Source organism: Coturnix japonica, unplaced genomic scaffold (genome assembly GCF_054131305.1).
Source record: "Coturnix japonica strain WE unplaced genomic scaffold, WE-NBRP24 Scf073, whole genome shotgun sequence".
Lineage (NCBI taxonomy): Eukaryota > Metazoa > Chordata > Aves > Galliformes > Phasianidae > Coturnix > Coturnix japonica.
The window spans coordinates 472,713-487,296 of record NW_028188976.1 but is presented as its reverse complement, the minus strand read 5'-3'; the positions used below and the strand labels follow the sequence as shown (position 1 = coordinate 487,296).

The 14,584-nt window shown below is 51.9% G+C and overlaps 1 protein-coding gene across 1 annotated transcript in view; it reads right to left on the bottom strand.

The window, feature by feature from the left end:
* The window catches only part of LOC146751584 (trypsin-like), a 49,464-nt gene extending 40,539 nt beyond the window's left edge, over positions 1 to 8,925 (bottom strand). Inside the window, exons 1-2 of the mRNA XM_085534032.1 lie at positions 8,829 to 8,925; positions 3,445 to 3,607 (exon numbers count right to left, since the gene is read on the bottom strand). Of these exons, the coding sequence (XP_085390158.1) occupies positions 3,445 to 3,607; positions 8,829 to 8,865 (200 nt within the window). The 5' untranslated portion in view covers positions 8,866 to 8,925. The remainder of the gene's footprint in view (positions 1 to 3,444; positions 3,608 to 8,828) is intronic.
* Between the last annotated feature and the right edge of the window lie 5,659 nt (positions 8,926 to 14,584).

Here is a 14,584-nt window from a genome sequence, read left to right as displayed (position 1 = left end):
GTCTTGGGGGGGGAATATGGGGGTATATGGGGGTGTATGGTGGTCTTGGGGGGGGATATGGGGGGATATGGGGGTGTATGGGGGACTTGGGGGGGGAATATGGGGGGATATGGGGGTCCTGGAGGGGATATGGGGGTGTATGGGGGTCTTGGGGGGGGATATGAGGGGATATGGGGGTCCTGGGGGTCTTGGGGGGAAATGAGGGGTCAGAATGTTTGGGTTTGGGGTGGGGGGATATTTGGGGGGGGGGTCCTTAGGACTGAGCTCCGTCCCTTCTTTGGTCTTCAGGCTGTGGTCGCCCATCCGGATGGGGATGGGGCTATAAATGGGGGGGGGGGGGATGCATATAGATGTGGTAGGGGGCAGAAGGAATGGGTTTGGGGGGGGGGAGAGGGGGGATATGGGGTTTGGGGGGGGATATGGGGGGGATATGGGGGGGAATATGGGGGGATATGGGGGGATATGGGGGTCCTGGAGGGGATATGGGGGGATATGGGGTCTTTGGGGGGGAATATGGGGAGATATGGGGGGGATATGGGGGGATATGGGGGTCCTGGAGGGGATATGGGGGTGTGTGGGGGTCTTGGGGGGGATATGGGGGGATATGGGGGTCTTGGGGGGCAATATGGGGGGATATGGTGGTGTATGGGGGTCTTGGGGGGGGAATATGGGGGGATATGGGGGTATTGGGGGGGATATGGGGGTCCTGGGGGTCTTGGGGGGGGAATATGGGGGGATATGGGGGTGTATGGGGGGGATATGGGGGTGTATGGGGGTCCTGGAGGGGATATGGGGGGATATGGGGGTCTTGGGGGGGGATATGGGGGATATGAGGGTGTATGGGGGTCTTGGGGGGGAATATGGGAGGATATGGGGGTCCTGGGGGTCTTGGGGGGGGAATATGGGGGGATATGGGGGTCCTGGGGGGGATATGGGGGTGTATGGGGGTCTTGGGGGGGGAATATGGGGGGATATGGGGGTCCTGGGGGTCTTGGGGGGGAAATGAGGGGTCAGAATGTTTGGGTTTGGGGTGAGGGGATATTTGGGGAGGGGTCCTTAGGACTGAGCTCCGTCCCTTCTTTGGTCTTCAGGCTGTGGTCGCCCATCCGGATGGGGATGGGGCTATAAATGGGGGGGGGGGATACATATAGATGTATATGGAGGTGGTAGGGGGGCAGAAGGGATGGGTTTGGGGGGGGCAGAGGGGGGATATGGGGTTTGGGGGGGGATATGGGGGGATATGGGGGGGATATGGGGGGATATGGGGGGGATATGGGGGGATATGGGGGGATATGGGGGGAGATATGGGGGGATATGGGGGGGATATGGGGGGATATGGGGGGGATATGGGGGTCCTGGAGGGGATATGGGGGGATATGGGGGTGTATGGGGGTCTTGGGGGGGGAATATGGGTGGATATGGGGGTCTTGGGGGGGATATGGGGGGATATGGGGGTCCTGGAGGGGAATATGGGGGGATATGGGGGTGTATGGGGGTCTTGGGGGGGGAATATGGGGGGATATGGGGGTGTATGGGGGGGATATGGGGGTCCTGGGGGTCTTGGGGGGGGAATATGGGGGGATATGGGGGTCCTGGAGGGGATATGGGGGTGTATGGGGGTCTTGGGGGGGGAATATGGGGGGATATGGGGGTCCTGGAGGGGATATGGGGGGATATGGGGGTATTGGGGGGGATATGGGGAGATATGGGGGGATATGGGGGTCTTGGGGGGGATATGGGGGTGTATGGGGGTCTTGGGGGGGGAATATGGGGGGATATGGGGGTCTTGGGGGGGATATGGGGGGATATGGGGGTCTTGGGGGAGGAATATGGGGGGATATGGGGGTCCTGGGGGTCTTGGGGGGGGAATATGGGGGGATATGGGGTTTGGGGGGGATATGGGGGGCAGCACAGTTGGGTTTGGGGTTGGGCCATAATGGGAATGGGATGGTCATACTGGGAATGGGATGGCCATACTGGGAATACGGTGGCCATACTGGGAATGGGATGGTCATACTGGGAATGGGATGGTCAAACTGGGAATGGGATCATCATACTGGGAATGGGATGGTCATACTGGGAATGGGATGGCCATACTGGGAATGGGATGGTCATACTGGGAATGGGATGGCCATACTGGGAATAGGATGGCCATACTGGGAATACAATGGTCATACTGGGAATGGGATGGCCATACTGGGAATGGGATGGTCATACTTGGAGTACAATGGCCATACTGGGAATGGGATGGTCATACTGGTTACGGGATGGTCATACTGGGAATGGGATGGTCATACTGGGAATGGGATGGTCATACTGGTTACGGGATGGTCATACTGGGAATGGGATGGTCATACTGGGAATGGGATGGCCATACTGGGAATGGGATGGCCATACTGGGAATGGGATGGCCATACTGGAATGGGATGGTCATACTGGGAGTGTAATGGCCATACTGGGAATGGGATGGTCATACTGGGAATGGGATGACCATACTGGGAATGGGATGGCCATAATGGGAATGGGATGGCCATACTGGGAATGGGTTGGTCATACTGGGAATAGGATGGCCATACTGGGAACAGGATGGCCATACTGGGAATAGGATGGCCATACTGGGAATGGGATGACCATATTGGGAATAGGATGGCCATACTGGTAGTGTAATGGCCATACTGGGAATGGGATGGCCATACTGGGAATAGGATGGCCATACTGGTTACGGGATGGCCATACTGGGAATGGGATGGTCATACTGGGAACGGGATGGCCATACTGGGAATGGGATGGCCATACTGGGAGTGCAATGGCCATACTGGTTACGGGATGGCCATACTGGGAATGGGATGGCCATACTGGGAGTACAATGGCCATACTGGTTACGGGATGGCCATACTGGGAATGGGATGTCCATACTGGGAATGGGATGGTCATACTGGGAATGGGATGGTCATACTGAGAATGGGATGGCCATACTGGGAATAGGGTGGCCATATTGGGAATGGGATGGTCATACTTGGAGTACAATGGCCATACTGGGAATAGGATCATCATACTGGGAATGGGATGGCCATACTGGGAATGGGATCATCATACTGGGAATGGGATGGCCATACTGGGAATCTGATGGCCATACTGGGAATGGGATGGTCATACTGGGAATAGGATGGCCATACTGGGAATGGGATGACCATATTGGGAATAGGATGGCCATACTGGTAGTGTAATGGCCATACTGGGAATGGGATGGCCATACTGGGAATGGGATGGCCATACTGGTAGTGTAATGGCCATACTGGGAACAGGACGGCCATATTGGGAATGGGATGGCCATACTGGGAATAGGATGTCCATACTGGTAGTGCAATGGCCATACTGGTTACGGGATGGCCATACTAGTTATGGGATGGCCATTCCCCCCCCCGTCCCCTATTCCCCCCCCACCTCTTGGTGTCGCAGTGCGCGGCCGTCAGCACCCAGAGCCGGTCGATGAGGACCCCCCCGCAGTGGATGTTGTTCTGGGGTCCCAGCAGAACAACCTGGTGGGGGTGACGCTTCTTCTGGCAGCTGTGACCCCCCACGATCCGGTTCTCATCCCCCGTGGCCACTGCGGGACCAAAAACAAAGCTCAGCCCTCCCAGTTCGTCCCAGTTCGTCCCAGTTCGTCCCAGTTCGTCCCAGTTTGTCCCAGTTCATCCCAGTTCGTCCCAGTTCGTCCCAGTTCATCCCAGTTCTTCCCAGTTCGTCCCAGTTCATCCCAGTTCGTCCCAGTTCGTCCCAGTTTGTCCCAGTTCATCCCAGTTCATCCCAGTTATCTCCAATTCGTCCCAGTTCGTCCAAGTTCATTCCAGTTCATTCCAGTTCCCTCCAGTTCCTTCCAGACCCTCCCAGTTCGTCCCAGTCCGTCCCAGTTATCTCCAATTCGTCCCAGTTCATCCCAGTTCGTCCCAGTTCACCCCAGTTCTCTCCAGTTCCTTCCAGACCCTCCCAGTTCATCCCAGTTCATCCCAGTTCCTTCCAGTTCATCCCAGTTCATCCCAGTTCATCCCAGTTCGTCCCAGTTCATCCTGGATCCTCCCAGTTCATCCCAGTTCATCTCAGTTCTTCCCAGTTCATCCCAGTTCATCCCAGTTCATCCTAGTTCATTCCAGTTCACCCCAGTTCATCCCAGTTCATTCCAGTTCTCTCCAGTTCGTCCCAGTTCATCCCAGTTCGTCCCAGTTCGTCCCAGTTCATTCCAGTTCCCTCCAGCTCCTTCCAGACCCTTCCAGTTCATCCCAGTTCTTCCCAGTTCATCCCAGTTCATCCCAGTTCGTCCCAGTTCATTCCAGTTCATTCCAGTTCCCTCCAGCTCCTTCCAGACCCTTCCAGTTCATCCCAGTTCTTCCCAGTTCATCCCAGTTCTTCCCAGTTCTCTCCAGTTTGTCCCAGTTCATCCCAGTTCGTCCCAGTTTGTCCCAGTTCGTCCCAGTTTGTCCCAGTTCACCCCAGTTCTCTCCAGTTCCTTCCAGACCCTCCCAGTTCATCCCAGTTCATCCCAGTTCCTTCCAGTTCATCCCAGTTCTTCCCAGTTCATCCCAGTTCTTCCCAGTTCTCTCCAGTTTGTCCCAGTTCATCCCAGTTCGTCCCAGTTCATCCCAGTTCTTCCCAGTTCTCTCCAGTTCGTCCCAGTTCATCCCAGTTCGTCCCAGTTCATCCCAGTTCATCCCAGTTCATCCCAGTTTGTCTCAGTTCGTCCCAGTTCATCCCAGTTCCTACTGGATCCTCCCAGTTCATCCCAGTTCGTCCCAGTTCGTCCCAGTTCATCCCTGTTCATCCCAGTTCATCCCAGTTCATCCCAGTTCGTCCCAGTTCGTCCCAGTTCATTCCAGTTCCCTCCAGCTCCTTCCAGACCCTTCCAGTTCATCCCAGTTCTTCCCAGTTCATCCCAGTTCATCCCAGTTCGTCCCAGTTCATCCCAGTTCATCCCAGTTATCTCCAGTTCGTCCCAGTTCATCCCAGTTCTTCCCAGTTCTCTCCAGTTTGTCCCAGTTCATCCCAGTTCGTCCCAGTTCGTCCCAGTTTGTCTCAGTTTGTCCCAGTTCGTCCCAGTTTGTCTCAGTTTGTCCCAGTTCACTCCAGTTCATCCCAGTTCTTCCCAGTTCATCCCAGTTCTTCCCTGTTCTCTCCAGTTTGTCCCAGTTCATTCCAGTTCATCCCAGTTCATCCCAGTTCGTCCCAGTTCGTCCCAGTTCCTTCCAGTTCATCCCAGTTCATCCCAGTTCGTCCCAGTTCGTGCCAGTTCGTGCCAGTTCATTCCAGTTCATCCCAGTTCATTCCAGTTCATTCCAGTTCCTTCCAGGCCCTCCCAGTTCATCCCAGTTCGTCCCAGTCCTCTCCAGTTCCTCCTGGATCTTCCCAGTTCATCCCAGCTCATTCTATTTCTTCCCAGTTTGCCCCAGTTCCTACTGGATCCTCCCAGTTCCCTCCCAGTTCATCCCAGTTCCTTCCAGTTCCCTCCAGTTCCTTCCAGATCCTCCCAGTTCATCCCAGCTCTTCCCAGTTCCTCCTGGATCCTCCCAGTTCATCCCAGTTCTCTCCAGTTCATCCCAGCTCATCCCAGTTCATTCCAGTTCTTCCCAGTTCGCTCCAGTTCCTCCTGGATCTTCCCAGTTCCTTCCAGATCCTCCCAGTTCATCCCAGTTCCTTCCAGTTTCCTCCAGTCCCTTCCAGTTCCTCCCGGATCTTCCCAGTTTCTCCCAGTTCCTACTGGATTCTCCCAGTTCCTTCCAGCTCTTCCCAGTTCCCTTCAGATCTTACCAGTTCCTCCCAGTTCCACCCAGTTCATCCCAGTTCCTTCCTATTCCTTCCAGTTCCTCCTGGATCTTCCCAGTTCATCCCAACTCTTCCCAGTTCCTCCCAGTGTCTCCCAGTTCCTTCCATTCCCTCCCAGTGTCTCCCAGTTCCTCCCAGTTCCTCCCAGTTCCTTCCATTCTCTCCCAGTTCATCCCAGTTGCTTTCATTCCCTCCCAGTTCATCCCAGTTCCTTCCATTCCCTCCCAGTTCCTCCCAGTTCCTTCCATTCCCTCCCAGTATCTCCCAGTATCTCCCATTCCCTCCCATTCCCTCCCAGTTCATCCCAGTTCCTTCCATTCCCTCCCAGTACTTCCCATTTCCTCCCAGTTCCTTCCATTCCCTCCCAGTTCATCCCAGTTCCTCCCAGTTCCTCCCATTCCCTCCCAGTTCCTCCCAGTTCCTCCCATTCCCTCCCAGTTCTTTCCCAACCCGGCCTCCCAGTCCCTCCCAGTTGCCCCCAGTGACTCCCAGTTCCTTCTTGCGCCACACCAGTTCCTCCCTGTTCCTCCCAGTTCATCCCAGTTGCTTCCATTCCCTCCCAGTGTCTCCCAGTTCCTTCCATTCCCTCCCATTCCCTCCCAGTTCCCTCCCAGTCCCCTCCAGTTCCCTCCCATTAAACCCAGTGTCCCTTCCCAGTTCACCCCCAGTCCCATCCCCGCACCCCACCACTGCTCTCCCAGTGCTCCCAGTTCACCCCCAGTCCCTTCCCAGTCCCCTCCCAGTGTCCCCAGTTCACCCACGTCTCCCTCCCGGTGCCCTCCAGCGCCTCCCAGTGCCACCAGTATGATCCCAGTGTCCCCAGTTCACCTCCAGCTCTTACACAGCTCTTCCCAGTTCAATCCCAATACCTCTCAGTGCCCCCCAGTGTCCCCCAGTTCAATCTCAGTTCAATCCCAGTGCCATCCCAGTGCCTCCCAGTGCTCCCCAGTGCTCCCCAGTTCAATCCCAGTGCCCCCCAGTGCCATCCCAGTGCCCCCCACAGTTCAATCCCAGTTCAATCCCAGTTCAATCCCAGTACCTCCCAGTGTCCCCCAGCTCCATCCCAGTACTCTACTAATAACTCCCAGTCCCTCCCAGTTCCATCCCAGTGCCCACCAGTTGCTCCCAGTCCCTCCCAGTCCCTCCCAGTACAAAACCAGTGCCCCATCTAAGTGCCCCCCAGCCCCCTCCCAGTTGCTCCCATTGCCTCCCATTGCCCCCCAGCCCCCTCCCAGTCCCTCCCAGTTGCTCCCATTGCCTCCCAGCCCCCTCCCAGTGCTTCCCAGTGCCTCCCAGTACAAAACCAGTGCCTCCCAGTGACCCCCAGTGCCCCCCAGCCCCCTCCCATTGCCTCCCATTGCCCCCCAGCCCCCTCCCAGTGCCTCCCAGTTGCTCCCATTGCCTCCCAGTCCCCCCCAGTGCCCCCCAGCCCCCTCTAAGTGCCCCCCAGCCCCCTCCCATTGCCTCCCAGTGTCTTCCAGTTGCTCCCAGTCCCTCCCAGTAGCTCCCAGTCCCTCTCAGTGCCCCCCAGCCCCCACCCAGTGCCTCCCAGTTGCTCCCATTGCCTCCCAGTCCCCCCCAGTGCCCCCCCCTCCCATTGCCCCCCAGCCCCCTCCCATTGCCTCCCAGTGTCTCCCATTGCCCCCCATTGCCTCCCATTGCCCCCCAGTGGCTCCCATTGCCCCCCATCCCCCTCCCAGTCCCTCCCAGTCCCTCCCATTGCCTCCCATTGCCTCCCAGCTCCCTCCCAGTTGCTCCCAGACCCTCCCAGCCCCCTTCCATTGCCCCCCATCCCCCTCCTAGTGGCTCCCAGTCCCTCCCATTACCTCCCATTGCCCCCCATTGCCTCCCATTGCCCCCAACCCCTACCAATTGCCCCCTAGCCCCCTCTAAGTCCCCCCAGCCCCCTCCCATTGCCTCCCATTGCCTCCCATTGCCCCCCAACCCCCTCCCATTGCTCCCATTGCCTCCCATTGCCTCCCAGTGCCCCCCAGCCCCCTCCCATTACCTCCCATTGCCCCCCAGCCCCCTCCCATTGCCTCCCATTACCTCCCATTGCCCCCCAGCCTCATCTAAGTGCCCCCCAGTGCCTCCCATTGCCCCCCAGCCCCCTCCCAGTCCCTCCCAGTTGCTCCCATTGCCCCCCATTGCCCCCCATTGCCTCCCAGTCGCTCCCATTGGCCCCCAGCCCCCTCCCATTGCCTCCCATTACCTCCCATTGCCCCCCAGCCTCATCTAAGTGCCCCCCAGTGCCTCCCATTGCCCCCACGACCCCTCCCAGTCCCTCCCAGCCCCCTCCCATTGCCCCCCAGCCCCCTCCCAGTTGCTCCCATTGCCTCCCATTGTCCACCAGTTGCTCCCAATCCCTCCCAGCCCCCTCCCAGTGTCTCCCAGTTGCTCCCATTGCCCCCCAGCCCCCTCCCAGTCCCTCCCAGTTGTTCCCAATCCCTCCCAGCCCCCTCCTATTGCCTCCTCCCATCGACACCTACCCCCCTCCCATTGCCTCCCATTGCCCCCCATTGCCTTCCATTGCCTCCCATTGCCCCCCAGCCCCCTCCCAGTCCCTCCCAGTCCCTCCCAGTCCCTCCCATTGCCCCCCAGCCCCCTCCCATTGCCTCCCATTGCCTCCCATTGCCTCCCAGTGCTTCCCATTGCCCCCCAGCCCCCTCCCAGTTGCTCCCAGTGCCTCCCATTGCCCCCCAGTGGCTCCCATTGCCCCCCATTGCCTCCCAGTGCCCCCCAGTGCCCCCCATTGCCCCCCAGCCCCCTCCCATTGCCTCCCATTACCTCCCATTGCCCCCCAGCCCCATCTAAGTGCCCCCCAGCCCCCTCCCATTGCCTCCCATTGCCCCCCAGTCCCTCCCAGTCCCTCCCAGTTGCTCCCATTGCCCCCCATTGCCTCCCATTGCCCCCCAGCCCCCTCCCAGTCCCTCCCAGTCCCTCCCAGTTGCTCCCATTGCCCCCCATTGCCCCCCATTGCCCCCCATTGCCCCCCATTGCCCCCCATCGCCCACCAGCAGCCAGCAGCAGCAGGGGCAGGATCCTCTCCATGGCTGGGAATGGACGCGTTGCTGAGCGCTGGGTGCTGAGCTATAAAAGCCCGGGGGGGGGGTTGGGGAGGTTGGGGTGGGGTCTGTGGGCACACCCAGCACACCCAGTAAGTGATCCCAGTAAACCCAGTGCTCCCAGTTCACCCAGTGCAGTGAGATGTGGGGCCCAGTGCTCAGCCAGTGCCACCCAGTGCTGCTGGGTGCTCAGTACATCCAGTATATCCCAGTATAAACCAGTATGTCCCAGTATATCCCAGTATAACACAGTATGTGCCAGTATATCCCAGTATAACCCAGTATGTCCCAGTATATCCCAGTATATCCCAGTATGTCCCAGTATAACCCAGTATATCCCAGTATAACCCAGTATGTCCCAGTATATCCCAGTATATCCCAGTATGTCCCAGTATAACCCAGTATATCCCAGTATATCCCAGTATAACCCAGTATATCCCAGTATATCCCAGTATAACCCATTATATCCCAGTATAACCCAGTATATCCCAGTATGTCCCAGTATATCCCAGTATATCCCAGTATGTCCCAGTATAACCCAGTATGTCCCAGTATATCCCAGTATATCCCAGTATAAACCAGTATATCTAAGTATAACCCAGTTTAACCCAGTATATCCCAGTATATCCCATTATATCCCAGTATATCCCAGTATGTCCCAGTATATCCCAGTATATCCCAGTATATCCCAGTAAACCCAGTGCTCCCAGTTCACCCAGTGCAGTGAGATGTGGGGCCCAGCGCTCAGCCAGTGCCACCCAGTGCTGCTGGGCGCTCAGTACATCCAGTATATCCCAGTATAAACCAGTATATCCCAGTATGTCTCAGTATATCCCAGTATATCCCAGTATATCCCAGTATAAACCAGTACATCCAGTATATCCCAGTATAAACCAGTACATCCCAGTATATCCCAGTATGTCCCAGTATAACCCAGTATATCCCATTATATCCCAGTATATCCCAGTATATCCCAGTATGTCCCAGTATAACCCAGTATATCCCAGTATATCCCAGTATGTCCCAGTATAACCCATTATATCCCAGTATATCCCAGTATAAACCAGTATAACCCAGTATATCCCAGTATGTCCCAGTATATCCCAGTATATCCCAGTATAACCCAGTATATCCCAGTATATCCCAGTATGTCCCAGTATATCCCAGTATAACCCATTATATCCCAGTATAACCCAGTATAAACCAGTATATCTAAGTATAACCCAGTATAACCCAGTATATCCCAGTATATCCCAGTATAACCCATTATATCCCATTATATCCCAGTATATCCCAGTATAACCCATTATATCCCATTATATCCCATTATATCCCAGTATAACCCAGTATATCCCAGTATGTCCCAGTATATCCCAGTATATCCCAGTATAACCCAGTATATCCCGGTATGTCCCAGTACATCCCAGTATATCCCAGTATATCCCAGTATAACCCAGTATAAACCAGTATATCTAAGTATAACCCAGTATAACCCAGTATGTCCCAGTATATCCCAGTATGTCCCAGTATGTCCCAGTATATCCCAGTATAACCCAGTATATCCCAGTATATCCCAGTATATCCCAGTATAACCCAGTATATCTAAGTATAACCCAGTATATCCCAGTATGTCCCAGTATATCCCAGTATAACCCATTATGTCCCATTATATCCCAGTATATCCCAGTATAACCCATTATATCCCATTATATCCCATTATATCCCATTATATCCCAGTATGTCCCAGTATATCCCAGTATGTCCCAGTATGTCCCAGTATAACCCATTATATCCCAGTATAACCCAGTATATTCCAGTATAACCCAGTATAACCCAATATATCCCAGTATATCCCAGTATAACCCAGTATATCCCATTATATCCCAGTATATCCCAGTATAACCCAGCATAACCCAGTATATCCCAGTATATCCCAGTATGTCTCAGTACATCCCAGTATATCCCAGTATATCCCAGTATATCCCAGTAAACCCAGTGCTCCCAGTTCACCCAGTGCAGTGAGATGTGGGGCCCAGCGCTCAGCCAGTGCCACCCAGTGCTGCTGGGCGCTCAGTACATCCAGTATATCCCAGTATAAACCAGTATATCCCAGTATAAAACAGTATGTCCCAGTATGTCCCAGTATATCCCAGTATGTCCCAGTATAACCCAGTATGTCCCAGTATATCCCAGTATGTCCCAGTATGTCCCAGTATATCCCAGTATAACCCATTATATTCCATTATATCCCAGTATATCCCAGTATAACCCATTATATCCCAGTATAACCCAGTATATCCCAGTATAACCCAGTATATCCCGGTATGTCCCAGTATATCCCATTATATCCCATTATATCCCAGTATAACCCAGTATATCCCAGTATAACCCAGTATATCCCAGTATGTCCCATTATATCCCAGTATAACCCAGTATATCCCAGTATGTCCCAGTATGTCCCAGTATATCCCAGTATAAACCAGTATATCCCAGTATGTCCCATTATATCCCAGTATAACCCAGTATATCCCAGTATGTCCCAGTATATCCCAGTATATCCCAGTATGTCCCAGTATGTCCCAGTATATCCCAGTATGTCCCAGTATATCCCAGTATATCTAAGTATAACCCAGTATAACCCAGTATATCCCAGTATATCCCAGTATAACCCAGTATAAACCAGTATATCTAAGTATAACCCAGTATAACCCAGTATGTCCCAGTATATCCCAGTATGTCCCAGTATAACCCAGTAAATCCCAGTATGTCCCAGTATGTCCCAGTATATCCCAGTATGTCCCAGTATAACCCATTATATCCCAGTATAACCCAGTATATCCCAGTATAACCCGGTATATCCCAGTATATCCCAGTATATCCCATTATATCCCATTATATCCCAGTATATCCCAGTATATTCCAGTATATCCCAGTACATCCCAGTATATCCCAGTATGTCCCAGTACATCCCAGTGCTCCCAGTTCCCAATGCACTGAATTATGGGGTCCCCAAATAGGAGCAGAGTTTATAGGGGACCCCAAAAGTGAGGCCAAGTTACGGGGTCCCCAATATAGGGCAGACTTATGGGGGTCCCCATTATGGGGCGGACTTATGGGGGACCCCAAAAGTGAGGCCAAGTTATGGGGTCCCGAATATGGGGCAGACTTATGGGGGTCCCCATTATGGGGTGGACTTATGGGGGACCCTAAATGTGGGGCGGACTTATGGGGGTCCCCAATATAGGGCAGACTTATGGGGGTCCCCATTATGGGGCGGACTTATGGGGGTCCCCAAATAGGAGCTGAGTTTATAGGGACCCCAAATGTGGGGCCAAGTTATGGGGTCCCCCAAATAGGGATGAGTTATGGGGTCCCCATACCCCACAGATGCCCCCTATAGGCCCAGGCTGGGCCTCCATGCCCCAGCACCCTCCTTCCCATCCCTCCCCCTAATTAGCATGCTAATTAGGCTTAATTAGGCTTAATTAGGTTGCCCAAGGAGCGGATGGGGGGCCTTGCATAAGGTCCCTGTATCACCCCCCCCTCCCTGTCCCCATTGACCTCAGCTCACCGCCATGTTCCCAATTAGCGCAGCCGACATGAACATCAGTAATTAGTTCATTAGTCGGGTGATTAATTAGTCGGGTGATTAATTAGTCGGGTGATTAATTAGTCAGGTGATTAATTAGGGTGAGGTCCTCTCAACCAGCAATGCTGCCTCAAGTGACTGGGAGAGAGGAAAGCTCCCGGTGCCAATAAGAGACTAATGAACCCTATTAATTAGGCTCATTAATGGCTGTCGTTAATTAGTGTAGTTAATTCACCTCATTAATCAGTCTCATTAATTAATCTCTTCCTACATACGTTCCCACAGACGTTGGAGACGGGATCCGTGTCCCATCTCATTTACATTTATTAATTTACTAATTAAGCTGTTCTCTAAACGAAGGACTTTGCAGGATGACAATTAAGAGGTCGCTAATTATTAATTAGCCTCATTAATTACCCTCATTAATTAGCCTCATTAATTAATTAATCCCCCAGTACAGGTGTATAAGACGGGATCCGTGTCCCATCTCACAACAGAGCTTCTAATTTACATTTATCATTTACTAATTAATTAGTTGTTCTCTAAACAAAGGACTTCTCAGGATGACAATTAAGAGGTCGCTAATTATTAATTAGCCTCATTAATTAACCTCATTAATTAGCCTCATTAATTAATTAATCTCCCTGTACGGAGTGAAAGACGGGATCCGTGTCCCAACTCACAATGGAGTTTCTAATTTACATTTATAATTTACTAATTAAGAAGTCATTCTCTAAACAAATGTCTTTTAAGGATGACAATTAAGAGGTCGCTAATTATTAATTAGGCTCATTAATAAGGTTCATTAATTAGCCTCAGTAATTAATTAATCCCCCAGTACAGGTGAGGGAGACGGGATCCATGTCCCATCTCACAACAGAGCTTCTAATTTACATTTATCACTTACTAATTAATTAGTTGTTCTCTAAACAAAGGACTTAGGATGACAATTAAGGGGTCACTAATTATTAATTAGGCTCATTAATTAACCTCATTAATTAGCCTCATCAATTAATTAACTCCCCAGTACAGGTGAGGGAGACGGGATCCGCTTCCCATCTCACAACGAAGAGTTTCTCATTTACATTTATCATTTACTAATTAAGTCGTTCTCTAAACGAAGGACTTTGCAGGATGACAATTAAGAGGTCGCTAATTATTAATTAGCCTCATTAATTACCCTCATTAATTAGCCTCATTAATTAGCCTCATTAATTAACTAATCTCCCTGTACAGGAGTGAAAGACGTGATCCGCTTCCCATCTCACAACGAAGAGTTTCTCATTTACATTTATCATTTACTAATTAAGCTGTTCTCTAAATGAAGGACTTTGCAGGATGACAATTAAGAGGTTGTTAATTATTAATTAACCTCATTAATTAACCTCATTAATTAATTAATCCCCCAGTACAGGTGTATAAGACGGGATCCGTGTCCCATCTCACAGCAGAACTTCTAATTTACATTTATCACTTACTAATTAATTAATTGTTCTCTAAACAAAGGACTTTGCAGGATGACAATTAAGAGGTTGTTAATTATTAATTAGCCTCATTAATTAGCCTCATTAATTAATTAATCTCCCAGTACAGGTGTATAAGATGGGATCCGCGTCCCATCTCACAACAGAGCTTCTAATTTACATTTATCACTTACTAATTAATTAATTGTTCTCTAAACAAAGGACTTCTCAGGATGACAATTAAGAGGTCGCTAATTATTAATTAACCTCATTAATTAACCTCATTAATTAGCCTCATTAATTAATTAATCCCCCAGTACAGGTGAGGGAGACGGGATTCGCGTCTCATCTCACAACAGAGTTTCTCATTTACATTTATAATTTACTAATTAAGAAGTCGCTCTCTAAACAAATGACTTTTAAGGATGACAATTAAGAGGTCGCTAATTATTAATTAGTCTCATTAATTAGCCTTAATTAATTAATTAATTAATTAATCCCCCCAGCATCGATGCCGGGAGACTGGATCCACCTCCCATCTCACAACAGTTTCCCATTCACATCCCCAATGGAAATCCCTCATTACAATCCCCCCCATCTCTTAATTAACATCCCTCTAATTAACACCTCAGCACTAATTAACACCTCAGCAC